General features: G+C 32.9%; 1 protein-coding gene across 1 annotated transcript in view; it reads left to right on the top strand.

Moving 5' to 3' along the window:
• The window catches only part of LOC127180851 (voltage-dependent calcium channel subunit alpha-2/delta-1), a 130,044-nt gene that overhangs the window by 54,909 nt on the left and 59,016 nt on the right, over positions 1-16,119 (top strand). The window contains exons 7-10 of the mRNA XM_051135172.1: positions 906-1,037; positions 3,331-3,400; positions 3,526-3,576; positions 5,442-5,541. Coding sequence (XP_050991129.1) covers positions 906-1,037; positions 3,331-3,400; positions 3,526-3,576; positions 5,442-5,541 — 353 coding nt within the window. The remainder of the gene's footprint in view (positions 1-905; positions 1,038-3,330; positions 3,401-3,525; positions 3,577-5,441; positions 5,542-16,119) is intronic.

Here is a 16,119-nt window from a genome sequence, read left to right on the forward strand (position 1 = left end):
AAAAAAAGTGTAAATCTGATTATGTCAGGATTTGCACATACCATAATATGTGCATATCAGTTCAAACATAACCTGATTTATTGTGCAGGCTGCAGTTACTCTCTAGTCATTGATCAATTTTTTGTCTTTTTTTTTGACAAAAAGCTAAAGAAAATGTGTATTTCCTCATTTGCTTCCTCTCTGTCTTTTTCTCCACCCTGCTCTCGTGCCTCTGCTGCATGCTAACCAATAAAATTAAAGTTATGGTTGTTATAACACTGAATTTTTCATGCTTCATTACAATAATTGTTGACACACAGGCTGTTTTCTCACCTGATTAGCATATCTCTACTAGCACTTCTGACTGCCTATCAGCACGCAGCCTTTTCAGAAGCAAAAGGTTTGATAGGATGATTATAGGTTTCCATGGTTCCCTCAGTGATGATGTAATAAAGTCAATCAGCTTGTTTGCGGCTGTGGAGATGAAGAGCCCTCAGTGCATAGCACAGAATTATTCTGTTAACAGCGGTTGAGATGAGAGTAAATTACACCTCTCGTTGTGTCTCTCCTCCTCCTCCTCTCACTTCATTTCCTCTCAGGACTGTGCAAGTCTATATAAGCACCATGACCTCTATAAATAGATTCAAGAATTCATTTTTTATGACACTGTTTGTTAATTAAAGGAGATGTAATAATTTATAGTATATTCAATTTGCATTCAATAATGTATCATTATTAAAATGCACATACACTCCCGGTCAAAAGTTAGAAATTATTAAGGATCATATTCTGAAGGATCATGTGAAAAATCAGCTTTGTTTTAAATAAGAATACATTGAAACATATTACTGTTTTTATACTTTATTGTTCAGTATCATAACAATCAATGAAATACCATCCATTGTATGTTATTGCCTGTATTCCAGCCACCATTGTGTTGAATGAGCTGAACTGGACCGAAGCATTAGAAGACGTCTTTAAGAGAAACCGAGAAGAGGATCCAACGCTACTATGGCAAGTGTTCGGCAGTGCTACGGGTTTAGCTCGCTATTACCCAGGTAAGTGCTCACAGTGTCTGTTTAATTTAGAACTCGCACATTTCAGTGCACATTACAATCAGAATCACACACACATCCACCCCCTCCCTTTGCGAGGCTCCGCTGTCTCTAATTGGTAAACATAGCATGTAGTCCCAGCTCAAATTACACCAAATTTTCATAACAAATTATAATATCAAATATCTCAGCAGCGCAGCAGAGAGCTTATTGTATTCTTCTGAGATTTAATGATGACAGAGGAGAAAAGTAATGAGGTGCTCAATTCATTTTCATTACTTTCAGATTTGTAATTGGTAAGTCTTTACTAAAAAAACGTTGCATATAAATAGTGTATTAGCCACCGTTGAACCTCTGCCCCTTAACGGCTTTGTAAGAGTTTTTCTAAAATAAATATGTGTTGGTTAGAAGAAAAATTCGCCCGTAATTCAGATTTTTTTGCCAAGCCTGTATGACTTTCGTCCTTCTGCAGAATGCAAAAGCTGAATTTTGGAACAATATCCTGGTTATTCATTTTCATATAATGGAAGTGAGTAAAGACTGGGGTTGTCAAGCTTCAAAAAGCAAATGAAAAGCATCATAAAAGAGGTCCATATAACTTCTGAAGCCATACAAACACTTTCTCTCATGAACTTTTATGAATGCAGCATGAGGAACAAATGGCAATATTTTCAGTGAATTAAAAAAAAAACACTACTTAAAACTACTTATACTTGCATCATTTTTTATTTTGGTACATCTGTTCTATCTATCTATCTATATATATATATATATATATATATATATATATATATATATATATACTTTTTTAATTTATTAAAAATGTTAATATTAATAACTAAACTAAATACCATTTAGTTTCTAGCTGGCCCCTTAATTTAATTTTATTTTATTTTGGTAAAACTATTTTATCTATATATACATTTTGATTTATTAATAAATGTTTATTAACTAAACAAAATAACATTTGGTCCCTAGCTACTCCCTACATTTTATTTTATTTTATTTTGTTTTATTTTATCTATAGTTACTTTTTTCCATTTATTGAATATGTGTTCATTAATAACTAAACTAAATACATTATTTTATTTTATTTAATAATATTATTTAATAATAATATTTAATTATTTAATAGCTTAATTGAAAAAATAACTTGCATATTAGTCTGTTCCTTTATTTCAGACTCTGAATATAGTGTACAAGTTGTATGGACCTCTTTTATGATTTTTTTTGTTTTTTTTTTGCATCATATTTATTTTATTTTATTTTATTTTATTTGGGTACATCTATTTTATCTCTGTATACTTTTTTTTTAAATTTATTAAAAATGTTTATTAATACCTAAACTAAATACCATTTAGTCCCTAGCTGCCCCCTACATTTTATTTTATTTTATTTTATTTATTTTTTTTATTTTATCTATAGTTACTTTTTTCCATGTATTGAATATATGTTTATTAATAACTAAACTAAATACATTATTTTATTTTATTTAAATAAAATGTATTAAAATATTTTAATTATTTAATAGCTTCATTGAAAACTTACTTGCGTATTAGTCTGTTCCTTTATTTCACACTCTGAATTTTATGATTTATTTTATTTATTTATTTTTTTTCGTAATTTTTGCCTCAGTTGCTTTTTTTATATTGATAGGAGGGCCGGCCAGGTATAGTCTTTAGAAATTCAAAAATCTTTTGTATTCCATGGAAGAAAAAGTCATACGGGTTTGGAATGACATTGGTGATTTCTCATTTTTAGGTGAACTATTCCTTTAAGACTATAATATAATAAGATGTGGGCTCCCAACTATTGATCGTCTCCTTATAGATACATATACGCCTATAAAATATTGATGTTCTTGTAAACTTCAATTCATTATAGCCGGCAGAACACTGGTCGATTACTTTGTTACGGGCAAATCGCAGTGTCTCAGACTATCTGTCGGCACTTACAGCTGCAATCCACTCACTAAATGTCAAAACGTGGGATGCCATTTATGAAGAAACACGTCTTGTTAGATGTTCGGCTGTGATAGTCACAGATGAGCACCCTCATTTGCACCAGGTTATTTTCTCTGTTAAAGATAAAAATCGAAGCTGAAATTCTACTGGGGCCCTTTTTTTCCACGTCGGCTCACTGCAGTCAATATAAACCACAAACCACCCCCCACCGGAGACAGAAACAGGTTTCTAGTGAGGCTCGCTGATGTGCTCACGACAGAGATGTGACAAATCAAATGGAGTTTGGGATCAGGGGTCACTCATATTTCCATATCCTGTCTCTGTCCATTCAGCTTCCCCGTGGATGGATGCCAGGAAAACACCCAGTAAAATCGACCTGTATGATGTGCGCCGGCGACCTTGGTACTAATACGTGTTTCAGTGTGTGCGCTCTGAATTCTTTTTCATTTGTTGCCTTCTATTCTTTGTTCTCTCAGTTTAAAATTCTCCTTGAAAAAGATCCAGAACATTTCTTTCTTTGTATCCAGGTATGTTCAAGGTGCCGCTTCGCCCAAGGACATGCTGATTCTTGTTGATGCGTGAGTATTATGTGTATGCGCTTTTTAAATTATGAATATTATAAATCTTTTTAATATGCATTTAGTCTTAGACGCTGTGCCGCAGATATATATATATATATATATATAGAGAGAGAGAGAGAGAGAGAGAGAGAGAGAAAGAGAAAGAGAGAGAGAGAGATAATACATACATGCATTTGATATATATATGCATATATATTAGAGCTGGGTTTTGACAGATTTCATGATTCGATTTGGTTCTTCCAATTCAACTCAATGTTGAATATTTTGGATGTATATCAAGTACAGTGCATGGCAAATTTTCTCAAGGAAAAAAAAACACTTAACTAATTCCGTAAAATATCTGTAAGAGTGAGTTGGTATTACATTACTGTAATATTGAAGGTTAAAATTAACTGATTTGTTTACAAAAGCTTAAACTACACTAAATTAAGTTTTTATAATAAAGAAAATTACAAATGCATAATTATATTTCTACTCCAATTTGTTTATACAACATTTAAAGGGTGGCTGTCATAAAAACTTGAGTGCTGTCAAACGATTAATCGCATCCAAAATAAAGTTTTTATTTACATAATGTGTGTGCGTACTGTGTATATTTATGTATATATAAATACGCACAGATGCATGTATATATTTATGAAAAATGTTATGTTTATATATTAAAATATTTTATATATAATATCAATTATATGAACGAATATATACATGTAAATACATTAGGGCTGTCAAACGATTAATCGCGATTAATCGCATGCAAAATAAAAGTTTGTGTTTACATAAAATATGTTTGTGTACTGTCTATATTAATTATGTATATATAAATACACACATATATGAATGCAATTTTAAAATATTTATATGTATACATATATTTATATTTACGTAGAATTTATATTATATGTACATATAAATATTTCTATATAAATATAAAATTTTTCTTAAATATATACATGCATCTGTGTGTATTTCTATATACATAATAAATATACACAGTACACACACATTTTATGTAAAGACAAACTTATTTTGCATGCGATTAATCATTTGACAGCTCTAAAATACATGTAAATATTTTCAAAATATACTGTGTGTGTATATATGTGTATATATATGTATATATGTGTGTGTGTGTGTAATAAATATACACAGTATGCACACATATATTTTGTAAACAAAAACTTTTATTTTGGATTGTTTGACAGCACTAGTGCATATATTTAGCAAAATGCTCTTCTCGTCTTCCCGCATTTGAAACAATGATTGAGCGATTACATGAGACAGGATGCAGATTTCGTTGTGTTTTTTTTTTTTTTTTTTTAAACATCCCTTCGGATGTTTATTCATGTTTATTTTGTGCTGTAAGTGTTATTAAAGCAGAGAAGACAATCAGTTAATGTGCACTTCCTGCTGAACAGAGGCGCTACAGCGATCTGCCACAATAAACAGAATTTGAAATCTGAGACTTTGTTTCATATGAAAAGTGACAAAGTGCAAAGCTTATTACGATTTATTGGATGGGAGGCGGGCTGCAATTCTCCATTCATTAACTAAAAGCAGGCGAGACTAATTGATTCTTGGGATTTGAGAATTTATATTGAATATATATATAAATGAATATAAAATGGGAATCGATTAAAATAACCCAGCTCTTATGTATATATGTATGTATGTACGGGTATATATATATATATATATATATATATATATATATATGTATGTAATCATAATTCTTTAGTTATTCTTTAGGTATTTTAATAGGGCTTGAAAAGATAGTTCACCCAAAAAAGACAATTCTTCAGAATTTTCATTTTTATGCAGACGTTCTGTTTAACTGCCATTGTGTTTGTATTGGTGTATTGCAGGAGTGGGAGTGTGTCTGGACTGACCCTTAAACTCATCCGAACCTCTGTCAGCGAAATGCTGGAGACACTTTCTGATGATGATTATGTCAATGTTGTCCATGTAAGTATAATCACATGCTATGTGGGCATGCTAGAAAGTTTTAGAAATGACTCACTCCTATAACTTGCAATGGTTTACAAAGTAATTTACTTTTCAGAGCAATTCTGGAAAATTGTTTTGCGGCAGTACTTTTTTTTTTTTCTAGGATGAGTCACATTTGTTGTAATATTCCTAATTTGTCATTTGCTTTGGATAGGGCCCATTTACTATCTGCAAAATGAGTAGCCTACATGTGAATAGCGATAATGGTAGCAACATTGAAAAACATTGAAAAAGCAGAGTTCTGTTGATAAAAGCGCTGTTTTATGTATAGTTGTTAACGGAAGAGTTCACTCAAAAATAAATTGTACTCACCCTTAGGCCATCCAAGATGTAAATGAGCTTGTTTCTTCATCAAAACAGATTTGGAGAAATTTAGCATTGCATCACTTGCTCACCAATGAATGCTCTGCAGTGAATGGGTGCCGTCAGAATGAGAGTCCAAACTGCTGATAAAAACATTACAATAATCCACAATTAATCCACACATCTCCAGTCCATCAGTTGACATCTTATGAAGTAAAAAAGCTGTGTTTGTAATAAATAAATCTGTCATTAAGACAATTTTAACTGTTGCTTCAAGCAAAAATTTAAGTCTGCTGTCCATAATGTTGCTTCTCCAGTGAAAAATTGTCAGAATGAGGAGAGAAATATTCACAAATCAAGCATGTTTACAATAGAAAGTAACAAAACAGCCCTAAAAATATATGTTGATGTGAAAGGACATACCACATTTACTAGAGGACGCATTATTATATATTATGGACTGGTATTCTGGCCATAAGCAATGGTTTAAAGTTAAAACATCCTGATGATGGATTTGTTTCTTACAAACACATAGCTTTTTACTTCACAAGATGTTAATTGATGGACTGGAGTCATGTAGCTTACTATGTTTTTATCAACAGTTTGAACTCTAATTCTGACGGCACCCATTCACTTCAGCATATTCAAAGGCAAGTGATATAATGCAGTTGTTCTCCAATCCACATCTACATCATGGATAGTGCACTTTTCCTTGAAGAGATGAATGATTTGTCATCATTCGCTCAACCTCATGTCATTTGAAACCCATGCGAAGTTTGTTCTTTCAAGAAAGATGAATTTCAGTTGAGCTGTCAGTATCCAGAAAGAGTAGGTTTCACTGGTTTAGCAACTATATGGATCTCATAAAAGTTATTTTTCACTACTCGAAGTTTGGAGGACTAAATTTGGCTGCAGAAAGTGCTTGTCACTTCCATAAAAAAGAAAAATGTGTGTAAATAACAAACTGTGTGTGAACAGAATGGGATTAATCGCTCAGAAAAGTGTGACAGGCGTATTTAGCAGCAGCTGTACAGTAAAAATGGAACAAGACATTGTTACTCTGAATTCAATTTAAAGTGAGGAGTTTCTAGAGTTTGTGGGTTGCAGGTAGCTGTGTGATGCAACAACAGTATGTCTATGTGAGAGAGAGAGACAGAGGAGTTGTAATGAAATATGGATCTGGCTGCAGCTTGCCACTTGAAAACAGGCGCTTAATGAAAAGGCTGCTTCTGGGCTCTGTGTGCTGAATTGAAAATGGCTGGACAAAGTGAGGGGAAGAGATCAGGCTGAGTGAGAAGGAGAAGGCTAGAGAAAGAGGGAGGAAATTGCTATATATCATTCCTCTTGGAAGGAGCCTCCAATCCATCTTGGCTAGCTGATCTTTTACTCGGGTGCTGCCAGCTTTGTTCTCAACTTCTCCTCTGACCAAAAGAGCTCACAGGATGCTTGTGTCTAAACCTGTCACGCCTGTTGTAGGGGTTGTTATTTCTTAAAGGAGTCATTCAACCGAAAATGAAAATTTGTACTCGTTCCAGACCTGAACTGCTTTTTTACATGCTCTTTTCTTTTGGATATAAAGCTCTCTAGCTTAATTAATTAAGCAAAACAAACCTTAAATTGTTATTAAAGTGGTGCATATGCTGTATTCCAAGTGCTCTTGAAATATGAGAAACGTAAGTCAAAAATCTTCACATCAGGCCTTGCTATCGAATGATTCATTTGGGTTATATTATTAAATGACTCTGGTTCTTTCACATAATCAGATTTATTTACAAATAGCACTGATCTGTTTCTTATGGAAGCCTGTTTCCGCCACTGATTAAATTTTTTTTAAAAAAGGGAGACTTTTATATCACAATTCTGACTTTTTTATTAGAATTGTGTGATATAAACTTGCAATTCTGCCTTTTTTTCTCAGAACGGTGAGATAGAAACTCACAATTGCGAGTTATAAAGTCAGGATTGCATGATATAAATTCAGAATTGTAAGAAATAAACGAAGAATTATGAGATAACTTTTTTCCTGCAAATGCAAGTTTGCATCTCGCATTTCTGACTTCTCACAATTGTGAGTTTATTTCTCGCAATTCTGACTTTATAACTCACAATTTGAAGCTTATATCATGCAATTCTGACTGCATTTCTCAGAACTGCACCTTTTACAATTTTGACTTTATAACTCGCAGTTGCGAGTTTATATCACAGTTCTGAGAAAAAATGTCAGAATTGTGAGATAAAAAGTCACAATTACCCTATTTTTTTTGTACTCTGTTTATATCACAATTATGAGAAAAAAAGTCAGATTTTCATGTTTATATCTTGAAAATTCTGACTTTATAACTCTCAATTTTGAGTTTATATCACACAATTCTGACTTCATTTCTCAAAATTGCGACATTTTATCCTACAATTCTGACTTTATAACTCACAATTGCAAGTTTATATCACAATTGTGAGAAAAAAGTCAGAAATGTGAGATAAAAGTTGGTTACCCTTTTCTTATTTTGTATTCAGTTTATATCACAATTCTGAGGAAAAAAAGTCAGATTTTCATGTTTATATCTCGCAATTCTGACTTTATAAGTCGCAGTTGCGAGTTTATATCACAATTCTGAGAAAAAATTCTGAATTGAGTTTATATCATGCAATTCTGAGAAAAAAGTATGCGAGAAATGTGAGACATAAACTCGCAATTGTGAGAAGAAAATCAGAATTGTGAGATAAAAAGTCGCAGTTACCCTTTTCTTATTTTGTATTCAGTTTATATCACAATTCTAAGAAAAAAAGTCAGATGTTCATGTTTATATCTCGCAATTCTGACTTTATAACTCACAATTGTGAGTTATCTCACAATTCTAAGAGGGAAGTCAGAATTGTGAGACGTAAACTCACAAATGCGACAAAAAAGTCAGAATTGTGAGATAAAAAGTCCCAATTACCTTTTTTATTTTTTATTCAGTGGCAGAAACGGGCTTCCATAGTTTCTTGCACAGCTCACTTGATGAGATAGTTACTGTGAATAATAACTTAAATATGTTTGTTGCTCACACACAAACCCGTTGTATGAATTCAGAAGACTTGAAATATAGTGCACAAGCTGTATAGACCACTTTAATGTTGCTTTTGTCTTCTTAAACTTGAAAGCTGCAGTCCCCGTTTATTGTAACTGTATCGAAAAGAACAAAACGAAACAAAACAAAGAAAGTCATACAGGTTTGAAATGAAAAAATCACATTCAGTTTTTGTACTCAGGGTGATATTGCCTCCAAAACCATGCTTGGTATCCCACACGTTTTAATCTTCAGTGAATAAAGTTTGATTTATTTATTGTTTTCACTTCTCTGAGGATTTCGAGGTTTTCTTGCATTGGGGAATCACTGTTCCGATAAAGGATTAGCTCTGTGAGATCTGTCAACAGGATTCGCTTCAGGGAACATATGCCAATGAGAGTGTAGCGTTTTGTTATGTGTGTGAGTGTGCTTGTGTGTATTTGAGCGAGAATGCATCAGTTGGAACCCAAGGATCAAATTTGGAGTGTGTGTTTGTACAGATCACTAGTTTGAGAGCATCTGTGGTAGTTTTAAATAAAAGAGCTTTGTGGGCATTGTGTTGGTTCAATTTATAAGTCTGTAATATGGTAGTGATTTTATGGACCGTTGATCACCACCAGTGTATATACAACTATAAATATGATAGCAGTTTGGTTTGTGAATGAGGAAAGTGAAGAAGATTATGATCAATATACAGTTTTATGATTTTACCAATGCAAGACAAATAAATATATCTAATCATTTCTGTTGTAATTAAAATTTACGCTTCCTTCATGAACGTTTAATACATTTTGCTTGATAAACAAAGCCAAACCCTTTATTTGCAAAATATATTATGCATTCCTGTCAAGTTACAGTAAAGAACAAGATTTGACACAAAAATATATTGCAATACAGGTTGCGTTTGGAATTTAATACTAGTGTTCTGCTTACTGCATACAGCACAGTACATATGTATACATAATATATGCTTGTTATTGGTATGTGTGTGAGAATGTATGCAGCGTGGGGGCTCTCGACTGTCTCCTACAAACAAATGTTGCTCATTTTAACAAGGCTTTGTAATATGATGACACATATACAGCCACCAATGCTATTATAACAATTGCCCGAGGATTTCATAAATCTTCATACATTTTTGAAAAGGCAACTGAAGAAAATGATGAGATTTGGTCATTTGATCATGCAGTATTTGTGGGCCAATAATGCAGCCGGTTGCACATAAGATGGGTTGGGTTATGATTTTAGTGTAAAATGCCATGTATAAATGAAAACAGTTAAAATTCAATGTGTCAGTTAAACAGTTTAATAATTGATTTATGATAGTTTATAATAGAAATGGAAATAGAAATAGAATTTCTCATGTTTTCTATGGAAGGCCATTTCCGCCACGGAAAAAAAACAAAAAAAACGTACTTGTGACTTTTTATCTCACAATTTTGACTTTTTTTCTCGTGATGTAAACAATTCTGAGGGAAAAAGTCTGAATTGCAAAAAAAATTGCACTATAAAGTCAAAATTCTGAGAAAAGGTGCAGTTTTGAGAAATAAAGAATTGCGTGATACAAACTTGCAATTCTGACACTTTTTTTTCAGAATTGCATGAAACAAACGTACAATTCTGAGAGAAAAAAAGTTGCAATTCGGAGAAATAAAGTCAGAATTGTGAGATATAAACTCGCAATTCAGAGAAAAAGTCACAATTCGGAGAAATAAAGAATTGTGTCATACAAACTCGCAGTTCTGACTATTTTTTCCTCAGAATTGCATGAAATAAACTCACAATTCTGACAAATAAACTAGCAATTCTAGAAAAATAAACTTGCAATTCTGAGAAATAAAGAATTGCGTGATACAAACGTGCAATTCTGACACATTTTTTCAGAATTGTATGAAATAAACTTGCAATTCTGAGAAATAAACTTTCAGTTCTGAAAAATAAAGTCAGAATTGTGAGATATAAACTCGCAATTCAGAGAAAAAGTCACAATTTGGAGAAATAAAGAATTGTGTCATACAAACTCACAATTCTGACAAATAAACTAGAAATTCTTAGAAATAAACAAGAATTGCGTGATACAAACTCAAAATTCTGACACTTTTTTCAGAGTTGCATGAAATAACTCACAATGCTGAGAAATAAAGTCAGAATTGCAAGATAAACACAATTCTGACAAATAAACTTGCAATTCTGAAAAAATGTCGCAATTCAAGGAAATAAAGAATTGTGTCATACAAATTCGCAATTCTGACTATTATTTCCTCAGAATTGCATGCAATAAACTCACAATTCTGACAAATAAACTAGAAATTCTAGAAAAATAAACTTGCAATTCTGAGAAATGAAGAATTGCGTGATACAAACTTGCAATTCTGACACATTTTTTCAGAATTGTATGAAATAAACATACAATTCTGAGAAAAACATAGCAATTCTGAAAAATAAAGTCAGAATTGTGAGATATAAACTCGCAATTCTGACAAATAAACTTGCAATTCTGAAAAAAAAGTGCAATTCTAAGAAATAAAGTCAGAATTGCAAGATATAAACTCTGAGAAAAAGTCGCAATTCGGAGAAATAAACTTACAATTCTGAGGAAAGAAAAGTTGCAATTCTGAGAAATAAAGAATTGTGTGATACAAACTCGCAATTTTGACAAATAAACTAGAAATTCTGAGAAAAAGTTGCAATTCTGACAAATTATTTAGCAATTCTGAGAAAAATGTACAATTCTGATAAAAGCAAACTTGCAAATAAAGCCAGAATTGTTAGATATAAACTCGCAATTCTGAGAAAATATCAGTCTTTTTTCTCCCTCAAACGTGGACTTTATAACTTGCAATTTTGAGTTTATATCCTACAATTCTGAGAAAAGTCAGACTTGCAAGAAAAAAGGTATAAACTCTCATTTGCGAGGAAAAAAAGTCAGAATTGTGAGATAAAAAAAAGTCACAAACGGGCAGAAATTGGCTTTTGTAGTTTTTTTAGTTTGTACTATTGTGTACCAAAGTAATAAAATATTTAATATTATTATAAAACATATGCAATGCATTGCATTTCACACAATGTATTGCACTGTTTAACAGATAATTGTATTTAATCAAATTATTATCAAAGCAAATTTTTACCTCGTTAATTATGCTGCATAATCCATAATTTGAATAATTTTATTATTGTGTGCGTGTTAAGCATTTTTTGAGGCTGGACCGAAGCAATGCACGCTTGCTTCTTTTATAGATAATGCTACGTTCAGCCATTTGTCTTAATCATTATAGATGGTGCAAATCCATGCAAATGTGACATTTATAGAGAAGGCGAAACAAAGGAAATATGACATATTATGATAAAACAGTCTTCCTCTTTGCTGGTCAGCTAAAGTGTCTCTAATTTCAGTCGTTGTCCGAATAAATATTTGATTAGGTGTTTATGAAGGCAAATATTGGATCAAGCTTATTGATGCTCATTAGGGCTGTGCTGTGGCAACCGCCACTGAATTGTTCAAGGATATTACCCGATTCATCATTTATATTGACTCATCTGTGGGGCGGATTTTCATGGGAAATGATTGACTAGTGCAATTGACCTGCAGCATGACAAACAATTTGAACGGTGAACATAAGATTACAGCTTTAAATTGGTCCCTTGAGGTTCCTCTGGTTTTAAAAGCTGGATTTCATGCAGGAAACGTGTCCCTTTCTCTGGTCGGAGATGAAGAATGGAATAAGACTCTCAGTTTATGAATAAGGTTTTTTTTTGGCAAATGTGACCTATTTAATATCTACCTTTAAATTTATGTTTTTGAAATCTCTTTAGAGTTTCTCCTATACAGCAGTGAGACTAAGTAGAGAAACTTTTGCTTCTGCTTCTCAGATTTTTCTGTTTAGAAAAAGACTCACGTTTGTCTCTTCCAAGGTTTCAAAAGAGATATTAACCATGTCTCAAACTGTTTTTTTTTTTTACATTTTCCAGCATCAAGTCAGTTCATTTAATAGCTGTTTATTTACACTGTGGTCTGGAATACTTGATTCTGGTTGATCTAGCACAGTGGTATCCTGTTTGTTTTTCATTTATTTTTGTATAATAACGTGCATCACTCCATGCTCTCTTTCTTCTCACATTTTAAAATAATTTCAAATTAAAAACAAAGATAAAAATGAAAAAAATAACAATACTCCTCTGGCATTTATTAATCTTAATGGTAATTTCAGCATTTACTAATGCATTATTAAAAAAGTTGTGTTTGTTAACATTAGTTAATGCACTTTGAACTAACATGAACTAACAATGAACAGCTGTATTTTATTAATTAACATTAACAAAGATTAATAAATAGTGTAATGTATTGTTCATTGTTCGTTCATGTCAGTTAATACATTAACTAATGTTAACAAATGACACCAAATCCACCAGCATAATTGCGAGTGTAAATATTTGCTCTTATAATAACTTGATTAAATTCCAGTTATTTAATAAACAATGCAATGCATTTAGTGAACTTATTATGCTTATTAAATGGCTACTTAATAAGTTAAAATAAAACATTATTTAGTACTGTAAGCATGTAATATGCTGGGGTTGACTGATTATCGGCACCGATATTAAGCATTTTTATGGTTATCAGTATCTGTAATTTTCAAAACTGATTTGCTGATTAAATAATTTCAAACATTTCAAGAAAGTTTTTGTCAGAGCTCTTGTTCTTAATTTTGACATTCATTTTCATTTTTACATCAGACAGATATATCGGTTCAAAATATCTGCTTGATCTGTAATAATGAGTATCTGTATCGTCCCTGAAAAACACACATCAGTCGACCCCTAGTAATCATTTAGAATTAGAATATTTTATTTATAGTTATACTAAAATATTTTTATTTGATATTTAAAATATCAAATTCAATTCAATTTCAATTCAATATCAATTTTAAGATTTGTTAAAAAAATTCCGATCATTTTGACCCAGAGTGGATATTCATTTTCCTGAAAATGCTTGTTAATGTTATTACATTTGACTAAAACCTGGAAAAAAACCTTGTTGCACTGTTTATAAATTTGTCCCCAATCGTTCTGAACTTATGCACCTCAGTTTTTGAGTGAATATTGCCAAAATTATTCAGAAATAATGCTCATTTCACTTAAAACCTGAGGTGCATAAACTCAGATCAAACAAACATGTTGACAAAAAAAAAAATCTAATCTAAGGCTGTCACGATTCCTCAATTCAATTAGTAAGTTACTTGATTTATTAATAAATGGCCAAATATTTAAGATCGAGTGGAAAATTTGACTTAAATGTTGTTTAGTTAATATTAAACAAGGATTAGATCACGTAGTAAAGTGTTAAAACCATCGTCAGGCCGTTGGCGCCATCTGCAGTCATTTGTTATAATGCATAAGGTCCGTTAGCTCTATTGTTTATAGAATTAGTTCACGTGACAGCCCCATAAGATGAACGAACTACTCAAAAAACCTGAAGATTCGAAACAGGTGAACTAATTCCAGTACAGAACCTAATAGGATGTTGCACATGCGCGACTGAACAAATCACTCCCCGAGACAACTCGTTCTTCCTGAGTCACATTAAAAATTCGTTCAAAATGAAGGAATCGTTCAAGAACGTTAATCCCAGAGCCTGTGCTACACAAGCTTTAGTGCTTAAAAAGTATACAAATTTTTATTTTTCGAAAACAATGACCGATCGTTTCGCTAGGTAAGACCCTTCTTCATTGGCTGGGATTGTTTGGAGCCCTTTGAAGCTGCATTTAAACTACTTTTTGGCAGTTCAAATTCAGGGCACCAATGAAGTCCATTATATGGAGAAAAATCCTGAAATGTTTTCCTCAAAAACTTTCTTTACCACTGAAGACAGAAAGACATAAACATCTTGGACAACAAGGGGGTAAATTATTTGTGAATTGTTGTTCTGGAAGTGGAGTTCTCCTTTAAAACTTGAGTTTGGAAAATTCTGTACTCCGTAATCATCAGAATATGTCTTCTCCTGTCTCTGAAAATTTCCGAATTTGAAATAAGAGATTAAGAGATATTTACAGGCATTTTTACATCAAATTAGATAACACCACATTACATAAAGGATTTTTGGCACAGCAGAAGGGTAAAGGCAAGTGATACACCCTATACTCTGTTTATAAATTGGATTCATTTTGTAAGTAGCCTTGTAGTAAGTGGGACAATGTACAGTTAGCTGGTCATTATTGCTAAATAGCCTCCTTTGGGATGAAATAAGACCCTTCTGCTCCATACTGGCTCTATTTTTATTTCTCCACAGGACTTTTCGAAGAAGCAACTGAGGAAATTTGAATACTTAACTTAAAGCATAATTGAAAACTCCTTTAATTCCCCAGAGCTGTGAACGAGCAGCCCTCCAGCAATAAAACGTTCCTCTGGGGAGAGACGTGACACGACAGAACTAGAGCGTTCTCGTTATAATCAACGAAGCCGTCTACGCCGCGAGCGTGCGCCGTCTGGTGCGTGTAGGGGTCTGTGTATCATCAATGTGTCCTATTCCTCTATTTATAACCTGCCGTATGCTGAGAGCAGTGAGTCACGGGGGCCTCCGTGGCGATAATTCCGAGCGTTAATTAAATATTCAGTCAACGCTAGAGCGACTAATCGAACCGTGACTCATCGGTTCATTCAGCAGACACTGTGACATCCAGCTCATTCAACAGAGCACAGACACCTGATCCCACAGTTACATCAATGACTGGCGCATGTGTCCTAATGAAGCGGACGTCTCTCCGCGTCCGGCCAAAAATTCAAAGTCGGGAGGCCTTTTGAGTTGACATAATTGAAAAATAAGCATTTAAAATAGATGAAAAACTGCACGAGGGTAAACACGGGAGGTTTGAGGGTGCATTCTGCTTGCATTTGCCATAGGAAGTGCATCATGTGCTTTTTCACGTCTTTGGGGAGAGCTGGGGATATAGTAATCATTTTAATTTTTGCATGAGCTTGCACATACCTCCTCATTAGCTGTAATGGTCCTGTAATTGACTCGCACTTGTTAATCATTCTGACTTTTCGCATTGTTGAGGTTATAGGAGGAACCTTCCCTCGGTAGGGTACAAATTGGCGTCCAATTAAGCATCAGAGGAACCTTTTTTGTAGAAAGAACTGTTTGATGTATTAAATAAACTATTAACTAACTTAAAATTAACCTAGC

Source organism: Labeo rohita, chromosome 18 (assembly GCF_022985175.1).
Source record: "Labeo rohita strain BAU-BD-2019 chromosome 18, IGBB_LRoh.1.0, whole genome shotgun sequence".
Classification (NCBI taxonomy): domain Eukaryota; kingdom Metazoa; phylum Chordata; class Actinopteri; order Cypriniformes; family Cyprinidae; genus Labeo; species Labeo rohita.